This window comes from Gobio gobio, assembly GCF_949357685.1.
Source record: "Gobio gobio genome assembly, chromosome: 23".
NCBI classification, from domain to species: Eukaryota; Metazoa; Chordata; class Actinopteri; order Cypriniformes; family Gobionidae; genus Gobio; species Gobio gobio.
The window spans coordinates 36,515,455-36,530,160 of NC_137119.1; the positions used below are offsets into that span (position 1 = coordinate 36,515,455).

A 14,706-nucleotide genomic window follows, 5' to 3' on the forward strand; every position below is an offset into this window, starting at 1 on the left:
TGACTAAACCCATTCAAAATAAAAGCGATGAAGCTATTTAGAATGAGTCACTGGGTGGACACAAAAAACCTGGTTGCAGCTCAAAGCCCTTTGGACTTCAAGGCCCGTAAGCAAAAGCCAAATCAGCCCTATGGTTAATCTGAGGCTGTGTGTTCCTGCACATGTGCCAAACTCTGAACCCCATTTCAGACAAGGCAAATTATTTAATAACATTGGCTCATAATTCACATAGAATTTAAATCAATAATGTGTCCATGAAAAATTATTTAAATGCATGGAATTAGTTTTTGTGAATGTTTTAAGTAATTGTAATGCATTGTAACAATTTTGGTGCTACAATCATTCAGGCACATTATGTAGACGCATTGTAAAAAATTTGTGTAAAAACAAATGCATTAAATTTTAGTGCTACATGCATATAAAAAAAGTAGTGTGGAAAAAATGCATCCAAATTTAGTGTTCATTATCAGCTGCAAAAACATTAATGACGCCACAAAGCTTTTACTCTCTCTGAAATTAAAAAACAAAACACACTTGTTTTATGCACCAACAAGGTTTCAGTGCACTAAACAAAGACGTTGCACCTCCTGCACCTACAGTAAACTGTCAGAGAAGCACAGGCACTAGAATACATAATGCGCAATGTTTGACTATAAATGCATGATGGGAAAGACACAGAAGTGTTTTGTTTCAGGGCAGGCAGATATGGGTGCATGAACCCTTAGCATGGCTGTTTGTGACCAACAGTAATCTGACAGCTATTAGAGTACTTTCACAAAACAGTTATACACACACACACACACATTCATGCACATGCACACACAAATGCACACAAAGTGACGGCTTTCAAATCATCTCAACTACCTAGCGAGTGTTTGTCATCACGCACAACAATAGCAATTACCCATGAATGATTTGCCGTGCGATGCAATGCCTTGTTGCCAGGCAACACTCATGTTAATGAAGAAAGCCCATTCTCTAAGTAAAAAAGTATAGGGCACGTTACTTGCTTGAAAACGATCTGGATCACAGCGATTCAGCTGTGATGCTCGAGCAGCTGAAAACAGATGTGCGTAAGGGTTGGGCTTTCGAATGCAAGAGAGCAGGTTCCAGCCCTTGAGGGCTTCAAGAACAACACTGAATGTAAATAAGTACTTGGGTTTTCCTAAGTGTGCTTAATTTTCATTAAGCACAGATTTCACCCTAAACTAGATAAGTGCGCAATGGGCCCAGCCCCAGAGGTTTTACACTGGTACTCAGCAGTGATGTATTTATTGTCAGGAGGCCATATTGTAGATACCTGATCGCAACACTTATTTTCATTAGAGTCAATCAAAAGCCACTTTAGAGAGAATTAGTGTAATGTTTGCACTAAGAGTTTATGGCACTCATCGTCCAGATAATGACCCCTCATTTATTCATTTGGTCATTTATGGTCGAAATGAAAGGTAAATGATACAAAATGAGAAGGTGGGTATGCTGAACACACAAAATAATCTGTATGCTAAGTACCTTTATATTAAAAGGCCATTATGTTAAATGAACTCGCACAACCTATTGACATGTAATCGTTCACCCAACAATGAAAATTCTGTTATTTACTCACCCTCTAAAAGGAGAAATATTTACTTTTTCATGCGATTACTTTGAATGGGATGTAATCATACTACTATGAATGAACTGAAGCACTCAAGCAAAGTCCATATGACTCACTACACACCATGTCTTCTAAAGCCATATGATAGTTTTGTGAATAAAAACCTACATTTCTGTCTGCTTCTCACATTATCGCATGACTTCAAAGGACATTGCATATAGTGCATGAATCATATGGTCTTGGTGTATTTGTCTGGTCATTTTGGAGCTTTCAAGTCATCCTTTCACTTTTATTATGAAAAGAGTGAGCAGAATATTTTTCAGAAAGTCCCTTTTTGTTCCCTTTCGAAAGGGAACTCTCGCTGCGTCTAGCTGACGCTATGGGGAACGCCCTCGGCGTGACTGGTGTCTGAAGCTACTATCGAATCACGGCAAAGTCTTTGACCGACGTCAGCCCATGACGTCATCAACGTGCGACCCGGAAGTATAAAAGGGCGCCGTGCCAACACATACACATCTTTTTCGTCTTCAGGGACTGTTTGTTTGAAGCGGTAATCTGCAGATCTGGTAAAGTATTACTAAACTAGGAAAAGGATGAAACGCACAGAGAAGAGGCAGAGCTTTAGGAAGTGTGTTGACCCGTGTCAGAGATTTCTGACACCGGGAGACACACATTCTCTGTGCGTTTATTGCCTGGGCGAAGAGCATGCACAGGCAGTTCTCGAGGGAGCTGCCTGTGCAAACTGTGAGCAATTTCCAGTTAGAACGCTCCGTTCTCGTCTGGCCCTCTTCTCGAGGGAAGAGGGTGCAACATCTGGGGCTGCTGATGTGAGTTCCGCTCTCGCTGAGGCGGAGCGGCGGCGCACTTCATGGGGTTCCCAGATGGAGCTCGCTGATCGTCTGGAGAGAGGTGTGGTACTCTCGGACGATCAAACGGCTGACGAGAGCGACCTGCAGGTCGATGTGGTGAACGATGGTTCTCCGCTGAGACCTGCAGCGGGTGCTCTTCGGGACGGGCAGGAGATGGCTGAGGAGGATGATGAGAGCGACCAGGACCTGCCTGGACCCTCTCAGCCACCCTGTCCCGCGTATGCCGAGTTGCTGGATGCTATGGAGCGCGCCACGGACAGGCTGAGGCTGCCCTGGCGGCGCGCTGGGGGAGAGGTCGCTCGTGGACGGCTCGACGATCGATTTCTCCCCGGTCATACACCAGCACCTCAGATGAGCCTTCCATTCCTACCGGACCTCCATACTGAGGTCCAGGCGGCATGGAAGAACCCGTTCTCTGCCCGCATTCACCGACATCAGCGGGCGAGCTTTGCTGATGTCGAGGGAGTGGGTAAGCACGGGTATGTGTCGATGCCTCCCATAGACGAGACGTTTGCGAACTATCTCGTCTCTGGGCAGGTGTCGACACTGAGAGCTCCATCTCTGCCATCCAAACCGCTGAAAACTACCTCGCGGTTGAATGGCAGGGCATACGCGGCAGCAGGTCAGGCTGGTGCGACCCTGCACACGATGGCGGTGTTGCAGGCGTACCAGGCGGACCTGCTGGAGGATCTCGACCAGGGGGCCGGGCTGTCCCCTGAGGCGGTTGCTGAGCTGCGCCGCACCACAGATCTGTCTCTCCGGGCCACCAAGCAGACTGCTGCTGCTATCGGCCGCTCTATGGCGGCTATGGTGGTTACGGAGAGGCATCTGTGGTTGGGCCTGGCTGATATCGGGGAGAAAGAAAAGGGTTTTCTCCTCGATTCACCGGTTTCGCCTACTGAGCTTTTCGGCACCTCCGTGGAGGCGGTGGTTGGAAAGTTCAGGGAGGCGAAGGCGCGCTCAGCGGCATTTAAAACATGCATACCGCTGAGATCCGCGCCCCCACCCAGGCAGGCGGGACCTGGTCCTTCACGGTCTGAGGACCGTAGGCAGGACCAGAGGGCTAGCGTCTCCTCTCGTGCCCCCCCTCCTTGGAGGAGCAGGGCACAGAGGAGACGGGACTCCCGCGGGGGGAAAAAGGATTTAAGGGAGGTGATCCAGGACAAACGTTCCCAACGAAGGCGTTGGTAATGGGTCACTTCCCTTGAGGGCGGTTACATCATAGCCCTCTCCTTTTTCCTTTCTATGTCTTTTTATGACTTTTTACCCAGGCGCTTCTTACATCAGGCCTGAGGCGGGCCTATGATGAGTAGTACTATGTTCTGATGGCCCGCCCGGAGAGTGAGAACGCCCCTTTCAGGCATTCATGGGCGGTAGAACATGGTGGTGAGAACTGCACAATGAGTCTTCGCTCAGCATGCCGCAGGTGAGAGTGGTCTTTTTTGTATGTAATACTAAAAATATGTATTTCTTACAGACCCCAGGTTCCTGTATAGAGTTGGGTATTCATCAGAGAGAACTGTCTTTCCCCTGTTTAGTTAGGCTTGAACACAGCACCATTATCTGGGCTATGTGTGTGAGCGTGTGTTGGCTTTCCCTGGTTGGTCAAGATGGCGCCAGATAGGCCACCGCTTATGGTTATCAGAAGATGGGCCTCCTCTCATTTGAGAGTATTGTTAGGCCGCCGCTCTTTTCTTTGAAATATTTGCGGATTACTAGGCGGTAGCACACTTTTCTGTTAGAATGTAGTGGTTGTCTACCGCCTAGGGTTATTATGTGTCTTCGGTCCCCTAAGCCACTGCAGGTTGGATTAGTTTGTCTCTGTTACGACTGAGCGCTACGGCGTCAGTTGGTATGTGGTAAAGGAGGCGCGTTGCTGAGGCACCGTCACCTTTTTTGTTGTACTTAGATCAGAGCCTCCTCTCATTGAGAGTCGTTGGGTTTAATAGCAGTCAGTTTGTTTGTCTGGCAGTTATTTCTCGTTTTTGCGAAACTCGTACAGCTTGTAGGCTTCTACAAGCCTCCCTGGAACGGGTCCCCATTGTAATGGGTAGCTATCATGTGTTAGGCCTCAGCAGGCCTCCATGAAAACGAGCCGTTGGGTCTAATATTACTACAACCCACATTTTTCAAACATGGCGGTCCCAGTTAGCAGGAAGGATTGCACCGTTCTCAAGAATAACGGTGATAGTGGTAGGCCTTATCAGGCCTCTAGTAAGGCAGGTGACAATGCTTAAGCATCAAGGTACTACTAGCCTAGCTGGCTATCAGGTTAAATAGGGGTGAATACGCTCTCCTGAAGGTCGGCTGTCAATTGTAGGCCTCAGTAGGCCTCTTGAACAAGGCGCATTTTCAGTTGGAAGGCCTCAAACAGGCCTCACTGGAGGTATGTACCGATGTGCGCATCAGGACAGCTAGCCTGGAGGCTATCAGGTTGTAGGCCTCATCAGGCCTCCCCGAAGGCCCGCTGGTAGGTGTAAGGCCTTACTAGGCCTCCTTGAGAGTGAGCTCTCAGGTTGTGATCACTACCAGAAGCAGGTTGTAGGCCTCATCAGGCCTCCCTGAAAGGCCTGCTGTTAACTCTAAGACCTTACTAGGCTTTCCTGAGGGTGAGTTCCCGGATTGTGGTCACTCTCAGAGGCAGGTTGTAGGCCTCATCAGGCCTCCCTGAGAGCCTGCTGTTAATTCTAGGCCTTAATAGGCCTCCCTGACTCGAACAAGGTAGTAGGCCCCATCAGGCCTCCCTAAGGTGTTCCTGGGGTCCAGTCATCTGAAAACAGTTAGCACGCATTGCATACAGGTAGCAGGCCTCTCCAGGCCTCCCTGAAGGCTGCTTATCAGGTAGTAGGCCTTAATAGGCCTCCCTTGAGGGCGAGTTCCTTAATCAGGATGCTCGAAAAGCCTGCGTAGCTTGACTGTCGAGTCCCAGATGGTGGTCACTCGAACGAGGTAGTAGGCCCCATCAGGCCTCCCTGAGGTGTTCCTGGGACCCAGTCATTTGGCACGTATTGCAATCAGGTAGTAGGCCTCTCCAGGCCTCCCTAAAGGCTGGTTATCAGGTAGTAGGCCTTAATAGGCCTCCCTTGAGGACGGGTTCCTTAAACAGGATGCCCGACTAGCCTGCGTAGCTTGACTGTCAAGTAGTAGGCCTCCATTAGGCCTCCTTGAGAAAACAAGGGTAACCTCAGCAGGCGGTATTGCTGTCAGGTAGTAGGCCTCACTAAGGCCTCCCTGAGGACGGAGTCCCGAGCCTGGATGCTTGGGTTTCCAGCATGGCTTGCGGTTAGGTAGTAGGCCTCTATAGGCCTCCCTGGAATACCCGCTATCAAGTAGTAGGCCCACAGGGCCTCCTTGAAGTTGAAGTTCCTGAGCTAGGCACTTTAATTACCAGTTCTCTGTGAGAACTTGTGGTAGTTGGGCCTACAGCTGGAGGTTACTCGCCAGGCAGGCTCAGCTGCTCCCCTCAATGAGGGTCGTCTATGAGTGCTCAGCCGCCTGAGCCTGGTCAGACGGTCGTAGGCCTCTCATGAGGCCTCCCTGTTAGATCAGTCATTAAGGCCCTTTCGGCCTCCCTACTGCTTTGAAACACAAGCACCTGGTAGATCCTTGATTTGAGCAGGCAGACTCCCCTCGATAGCAAGGGTTGAAAAGCACTACGCTGAGTGTTGCTCTCTTGGATAACCCGTCTCTGAGTTCCGGGCTAAGTAAGACTGCCTGTGTTTCAGTCCCTTAGCTTGGACGCCCCTTGGGCACCATCCAGAGGCTCTGTTTGAACAGACAGGGTTGGCTAAACCGAAGTGTCCATAACACTTAGGGCACCAGGTCAGGCCTCCCTGGTGGCACTCGGGAGAACATTTCCCGAGTAGTGACTGGCTGGGGTTCCTTCGGGTCCCCTAGCCACATTCCCTTGAAGGGACCCCTTCTTTGGAAGTAGTGGTCCCGGGCCTTCGAGCTGTCTAGATGGAACTCCACGCAGTGCGTTAGGGTTCCGTTTAGTTGTATAGCTTGGGCTATGACCGTAGGGAGTGCTGTCACTGTCAGCCCAGGACCTGAGGGGGAATCGCTCAGGTTTTTCTATGAATTACTTGAGTTGACAGTTGTCACTGCCAATGGCAGACACTCCCCTCAGCATGGCGGCGTTGGTATATCGTTCCCCATAGCGTCAGCTAGACGCAGCGAGAGTTCCCTTTCGAAAGGGAACGTCTAAGGTTACGTATGTAACCTCTGTTCCCTGAGAACAGGGAACGAGCGCTGCGTCGCGTTGCCATGCTTCAGGGCCTATCTGCCATACAGTCCCTTCAGACGAGAAGATGTGTATGTGTTGGCACGGCGCCCTTTTATACTTCCGGGTCGCACGTTGATGACGTCATGGGCTGACGTCGGTCAAAGACTTTGCCGTGATTCGATAGTAGCTTCAGACACCAGTCACGCCGAGGGCGTTCCCCATAGCGTCAGCTAGACGCAGCGCTCGTTCCCTGTTCTCAGGGAACAGAGGTTACATACGTAACCTTAGACGTTTTCTATGTAAGAAAGTCTAATTAGGACGGGTTAGAAATGACATGAGGTTGAGTAAATAATGTTTGTTTGTTTGTTTGTTTTTTTGGTGGTGGGGGGGTGAATTATTCCTTTAATCCTATTGCCACAAACATGAAAAACATACAGATGCATGCTTTGAACAACTGTCTTGAGGTATAAAGACGACTTTTCCTCATTTTCTACCCCATCCATGTCTAACATCTTATAAAATCTATCCATCTTATAAAATCTTATAATGATTGCTGATATTTTAAGCATGCATAAAGCCTCCTCCTAGGAGGTGAGGAATTACATTAACCCCAATGTTCAACACCACCTAGACGTAGACCACAATGATAGCTTAAGTAATTTGTCCCACATCTCCAAACCAGGATCCAACAATAAATTAGACTCAGTCACATGATTTCTCTCAATAAATCAAATTAAAACAATATGCAACAGCAGCAAATAGAAAAATCCAGAAAAACACCTGACAGGAATGCATCATCTAATAAAAACTATGGTAATCAATCATTAATCACTGTCTAATGCCAGAATACCAGTTTCACATCTTCAGTGCAATAACTAACAGCATAACCAACTAACTCTTTGCCCTTAGCTGCTTTTATGTCATTTCCTTATTTGAACAAGGTATTTATTCTCCTACGATCACAGATAAAGCTTAGCCAAATTGACAATTAAATTACCAGGAAAAATATTAAATAACAGAAATGCAAAATAAACCATTTTAATGCAAATCAGTCTATAGCTCTGAACTCCTAAATTGTATGCCAATCTACATGTGATGCATTTCATAGGTTGTGATTAAATTTGTGTTTTATTTTGATCAAACTAATCCATATTGTCTCTATAATCAATAACTATTTTATACATTTAGTTCTCTTTAGAATAGAGCTGCTTACTTTTCTCACTGAATAATCCTAGCATACGAGACACACACACACACACACACACACACACACACACACACACACACACACACACACACACAACTAGTCACTGAGTGAGAGAGCATGTGTATGCTTGTAATGTCTTAGATTATCCATTTGAGAGTCATTCTTGAGTTTTGCTACCCAGAAGCCATTGATTCATAAATGGAATCGCATATTTCAACCTATAGATTTTTCAGCTGAAAATGGATTTGAAAAGAAATCAATCAATCTACACCGCACAAGCAAAAAACTGAGAAGTCTCTTGTCAACAAAGGAGTAGTCTGAAAGGAAAAGATTAGTAGTTTGCGTAATTCGATACACACAGTCTCAGTCAATGGCCCAGTGTACCTCATGTCAAGTGGTATTTGCCTATAAACCAACAGTGCTTGTAATTCAGCTTGCACAAAACTGCAGTAGAAGAATATACCACCATGGTAACTTACGGTGGAAAAGTTTAGAGGGATGCAATCCTCCCCTCTGAAGGTGCACTGCAAGAGCATTTCGTTGATATCGTGGCCTGTGCGGTTGTAGAAATCCGTCATGTTGAACAGCTTGGGCTTGAAGTTGGCAAAATTAGCCTTGTCCTTCAACAAAGCGAGGACTTCCGGCTCGGCCAAGTGAGGGTTAGAGATCTGATAGTTCTCGTTGAGCAGTGCCAGCAGCTCCCCAACGTGGTACAGATCGTTCTTTGTGATCTTGGTGAAACGAAACTCGTTGAGGTTGCAGAAGGTGATGGCCGGGAAGGTGAGGTTGGGCGCCGCCACCTCATCAAGTTTGGTGACGTGAGGGAACTCAAAGTAGTAGTACACTCGGTCCATGCAAACATACATCAGCAGACCCAGAGAGCCCAAGAAGGACAGTGACCAAAGGAAGCGACGGAACGTCATGTGCCCGTAGGCGAATATGTGGCTCATGCCATGTAACGTAGAGGAGTTGGCAAAATCTTGGAGGCTGATCGGCCTCGTGCTTTCGATGCTGTCTTCGGAGTCTCCCTTCATGGCTGTCATTGGTATCCACTACAAACTAGAAGAAACAAATGGTAGAAGTGTGCAAATGAGGCAAGTCTAAACAAGTCTTTGAAGAGGTTCTTTAGGTAGCTTTCCAATTAGTGGTAGTCCTCACTCCATCTGCGACCTCTTCCACAGTCTCTGAAAAAGCAGCTGTCATTCCACGCAGAACCAAACACAACGACAGCTCCAAAAGGACCAAGTAACATGAAAAGACAGGAGTGACGCCGTCCGGTTTCTGAGGGACAAAGCACAAAGAAGTGAAGGGAAACCAAAAGGCACAGAGGAATTGTGGAAATGTAAACACAGTGGAAAGATCTCGCTTGGCGAGAACAGTTGATTGGAGCGTGCCTCCTCCAGTCGGCACAGAATGGCTTTACATCGCTATGACAATGCCATGGAATGGACTCGTGAATGGGAAGATTACAAGAGCCGAGCGTCTGTTGCTCGTCGCCAGCTACGTCCTCCTCTGCCACTCCCCTGCTGAAAATCAAGGTTCATAGACCTCCTCCTATCCCACCTCTTGACAGCCTCAGTCGGGTTCCTAGTCTCTCCTGGATTCACGGCGAGCTGCGGGGAGCACTGCCTCCTGATGTTTCGGAAAGCCAATGTGGTGGTCTCGCCACAGACAGCAAACGTTTTTTCCTCCAGATCTGGAAATGAGGATTTATGCACCTCTGCCGGCTGCCTGCCACCCCTCCTCTCTCTCCGTTGCTCTTTAGTAGTCAGGATCCATCCCACTGCTGAGCGTCTGCTCCGCCACAGCCTGTGTGTGTGTGTGTGTGTGTGTGCAAGAAGCATGGGGGAGGGTGCTAGCGGGGCTGGGGGTGCTTCGACTCCAGGTTTTTTTTTTATGAAAGGAAAAGCTCTCAATGTGCAATGCTGTATTTCAGCTACAGGTAGTTGCAGAGAAGCAACCATCTGTGCCATGTGATTGTATCTGAGGAGATTGGTTTTGCATGGAAGCACATCCTCGTTTTCCCTACTAAACCTGCATCTTAATTTAGCTTGAGTTTAACGAGAGATTTGAGATGAACTTGCATGGTTTTGTATCTTTTCGAGACACCATCTTTTCGAGAGACCAGTAACAAATGCGTTGGTCATTAGAAACGGACACGATTTATGGACTAAGGTTCAATCAATCAATACCAATGTGCATTGTATTTTGAGGGTTAATAGTTCAGGGATCCCTTCACAGCCCACTTGCAAATCCAGCCTTAAGTGACACAAGATTACGTCCACTATAATGATCAAGGGAAACATATTACCATAACAATGGATGACCTGTGAGGTTTAGAGGTATTACCTAACCAAATTAAATCAATGTCACAAGGGGAGGTTGGGACTAATACATTAAGACTTTCATAAGATAATAAATTCAGAACTGTTCACGTAGACCAGATGGAGTCTGTGTATATGCATTCATATTCTGACTTTTGTAAATATTGTAATATCTGGATCCTGTTTACAGGCTCTCCATTATAGCAAATATGCTGAGTGTGAGGATTAGCATATTATTCTGCATATTTCTGCATGTAAATTACTGAACGGCATATACTCTGAATCCATTGTTATGTTTAGACCGAGCAAGCTTGCAATGTGTAGGTAGCATATCCAAAACAAGTCCTGGAATAAAAGGCAGACGGATAATGCAATACCTAAAATCGGTTTATATTTCACATACCTCTGCATGATTGATTACCAGACATTCCCGGATGCGACAGATGCAGTTTAGCTATTTGTTAACAAGGCAATAAATGAGTAACATAAAGAAAAGCATTACCATTGATACACACTATGAAGAAATTCAAGAAATACACTGTTAGTGAAATAAACTAAGATTCAATCTGTACTTTAAAAGGAGCAGCACTTAATCAGAGAGAGGGTTTTAAGAGATTTTAACATGCCAATGGCCTGACCAAATGTGCTCATCACTTTATTATCACTGTTGCACTCTGGGAGTTAGAAATTGCTGTTTTGAGTATGTTCCTCCCATCACCTGAGGGTTGAATGACTAAAAGATTGTACATGGTCAGCAGTGATCGAAAGCCGAAATCATATCTCACACACACAGACACACGAGCTGAGTCACCAACAAAACAACCATAAAACTAATTTGCATGACGAAACACATCCAAAAATAGCTAACTACTAGCTGGTTTAACCACTATTGGCAGGAAATCACTTGCAGGCTTTTTGTCTAATTGTTTATTGGTCTCCTACTTCGACCGGGATAATTTTTTGCTTCGACTTGCTAGAACAATGCAATTTAAGGGCTTTCTTACTTGCACTGGTAAAGATAACTCACTTGACATCTTTTTAACCCTTTTAGACAACTATTTCTTAACTATATTGGGTCATTATAATGTTACAGAATACATTAATGTCTGATCCAATGGGTTTCACTTTATACATAGATACTGTAACACCTGGAACAGATTAAAACAATGAAATAAAAGTCACATCGGAAAACAATTAAATAGTCATTAAAAAAAATAGTTAAAAAGACATTCTGCTGCCATTTTTGGACTATGCAACAGGACTGAATTCAGAAGTGAAGAACTGGCACCCTTTCAATTCATGAGTGTGAATGTGAATTGGCCACACCCCACAGGAAGTTCAATTGGAATTACAGGAAATGAAAATAAGGCATTCTTCCACCCTGGTCTATAAATGTATTAACAGTGTTAGGGAAAGTTACTTTTAAAAAGTAAAGCTTTACAATATTGCGTTACTCCCTAAAAAAGTAACTAACTGCATTAGGCAGTGTTCACGCTTGACGTGTTTTTGACAAGAAAAAGTTGACAAGAATGCTCTTTTAGTAAAAAAAAAAAAAAAGCTGGAAGCGTTTGGTTCCAAATAGCAGCCTAGGGCGACTTTTGTTGCTATAACAACAGCTGAAACAAGACTGCCGTGTGGTGCAGAGATACAAAATATCGAGAAAGTTGGCTCTTTTGTTGGCTTTTGAAGTTAACGGGGAGGAAAATGACGGTTCACAACGACGTCTGTGGATGCACAACATTATACGGGGAAGAAAACAGTATGGTGCTTACAATAATTTAGTCCAGGAGCTCTGGTTGGATGATGCGTGGTTTGCCGCACATTTTAGACTTAACAAAAGTCAGTTTGAAGAGCAGCTACAAATCATTACGATACTAGCACAATTAGGCGAACTACCAGCACCTTCTCCATTTTTGTTGTTGTTATGGAAATGAGTCAGGTCTTGCTACTCGCTTGTCATTGGTCAGCTGTCAAAAAGGCGCTTGACGTAGGGCGTTTTTATCAGAAAAGTTTAACTTGTTTTCAACTTGAAAAGATGCTCTGAGCTGCAGAAAACATTGGCGTTAAAAAAATAAAAATAAAAAAAATCGCTCCCAACTTCTTTGAAAACACAGTTTACTCCGTAGGATTATAATGTAAAACAGACGCTGGGAGCTTCAAAAAAGACGTCAGGTGTGAGTGCCCTTACTTAGTTACTTTTTCTGGAAAGTAATGCATTATGTTACTTTTACATTACATTTTCTCACCCTGCTTGTTTGTTTTATAATAATATAAAAAGTTCTATTTTTAATAAAAAGTAAAGGCACTTTTTACACCATATGTGAAATGAATAAGCCTCAGGCTGAAAGTAATGCAAATTCCCACCTGTACAGTAGAGGGCGCAGCTCGAACAAACCTTTCAGCTGTGCTGCCATTCTGAATCGCAGAAGAATCTGAAAAACAAAAATTTAACAAATGTGATGTTTTTGTAAAGCCATTTTTACTTATTGTTATGGTTACATTGTTTCGTTGAATGTCAGCAGCAAATACATTGGTTAAAGTGAGATTAAATACATAAAGTATATTTGTGTAAATTAACATTTAATTATTTCAGGTAATATTCTGTGTTTGTATTTCACTGTTTTGAGGAACACTGAATCTGTTTTTGTACAAGTGAGATGAGAAAATGCATGCGCAAATTTAGTCTACAACTACAAAATCCATCATATTTACTCAGCACACCCAACGTTTCTGCACTTACTGACAATTTCTTTCAACATGGGGACAGGGGAGGAGTCAGTCAAACAACGTAACTTGCGTTACTCATTTAAAAGTAATTCAGATATTTTGTTGTAAAATTAAAAGCAATGCATTACTTTACTCGTTACTTGAAAAAAAAAGTAATCTGATTACATAACTCAGGTTACTTGCAAATAAATTAAGCACAAATCACTAAAGGTGACATTTCAAACAGATCTGTTTGGTGGGGAAAAAAAACTTGTCTGGAAGTTTAAAGAAGTTGTCATCAATCAAAGTTTGTCTTGACAAACATTCTCTTTCAAAAAGGACACTTATTGCAGTATGAATTTAGGACTGTGTATCACCAACAATGTTACGAAACGATACGCATCACGATACTGAAGTCACGATACGATACGCATCACGATACTGAAGTCACTATACGATACGCATCACGATACGATACGCATCACGATACTGAAGTCACGATATGATACGCATCACGATACTGAAGTCACGATACGCATCACGATACTGAAGTCACGATACGCATCACGATACTGAAGTCACGATACGATACGCATCATGATACTGAAGTCACGATACGCATCACGATACTGAAGTCACTATACGATACGCATCACGATACTGAAGTCACGATACGATACGTATCACGATACTGAAGTCACTATACGATACGCATCACGATACTGAAGTCACGATACGATACGCATCACTATACTGAAGTCACGATACGATACGCATCACGATACTGAAGTCACTATACGATACGCATCACTATACTGAAGTCACGATACGATACGCATCACTATACTGAAGTCACGATACGATACGCATCACTATACTGAAGTCACGATACGATACGCATCACGATACTGAAGTCACTATACGATACGCATCACTATACTGAAGTCACTATACGATACGCATCATGATACTGAAGTCACGATACGCATCACGATACTGAAGTCACTATACGATACGCATCACGATACTGAAGTCACGATACGATACGCATCACGATACTGAAGTCACGATACGATACGTATCACGATACTGAAGTCACGATACGATACGCATCACGATACTGAAGTCACTATACGATACGCATCACTATACTGAAGTCACGATACGATACGCATCATGATACTGAAGTCACGATACGCATCACGATACTGAAGTCACTATACGATACACATCACGATACTGAAGTCACTATATGATACGCATCATGATACTGAAGTCACTATAAGATACGCATCACAATACTGAAGATACGATACGCATCACAATACTGAAGTCACGATACGAAACGCATCACGATACTGAAGTCACGATACGATACGCATCACAATACTGAAGTCACTATACGAAACGCATCACGATACTGAAGTCACGATACGATACGCATCACAATACTGAAGTCACTATACGATACGCATCACGATACTGAAGTCACTATACGATACGCATCACGATACTGAAGTCACTATACGATACGCATCACGATACTGAAGATACGATACACATCACGATACTGAAGTCACGATATGAAACGCATCACGATACTGAAGACACTATACGATACGCATCACGATACTGAAGTCACGATACGAAACGCATCACGATACTGAAGTCACGATACGATACGCATCACTATACTGAAGTCACTATACGATACGCATCACGATACTGAAGTCACTATACGATACGCATCACGATACTGAAGTCACTATACGATACGC

General features: G+C 44.6%; 1 protein-coding gene across 1 annotated transcript in view; it reads right to left on the reverse strand.

The window, feature by feature from the left end:
- The window catches only part of asic1c (acid-sensing (proton-gated) ion channel 1c), a gene marked incomplete at both ends in the record, with an annotated part of 126,662 nt that extends 117,721 nt beyond the window's left edge, over positions 1-8,941 (reverse strand). The window contains one exon of the mRNA XM_079806057.1: positions 8,378-8,941. Within this exon, the coding sequence (XP_079662183.1) occupies positions 8,378-8,941 (564 nt within the window). The remainder of the gene's footprint in view (positions 1-8,377) is intronic.
- Between the last annotated feature and the right edge of the window lie 5,765 nt (positions 8,942-14,706).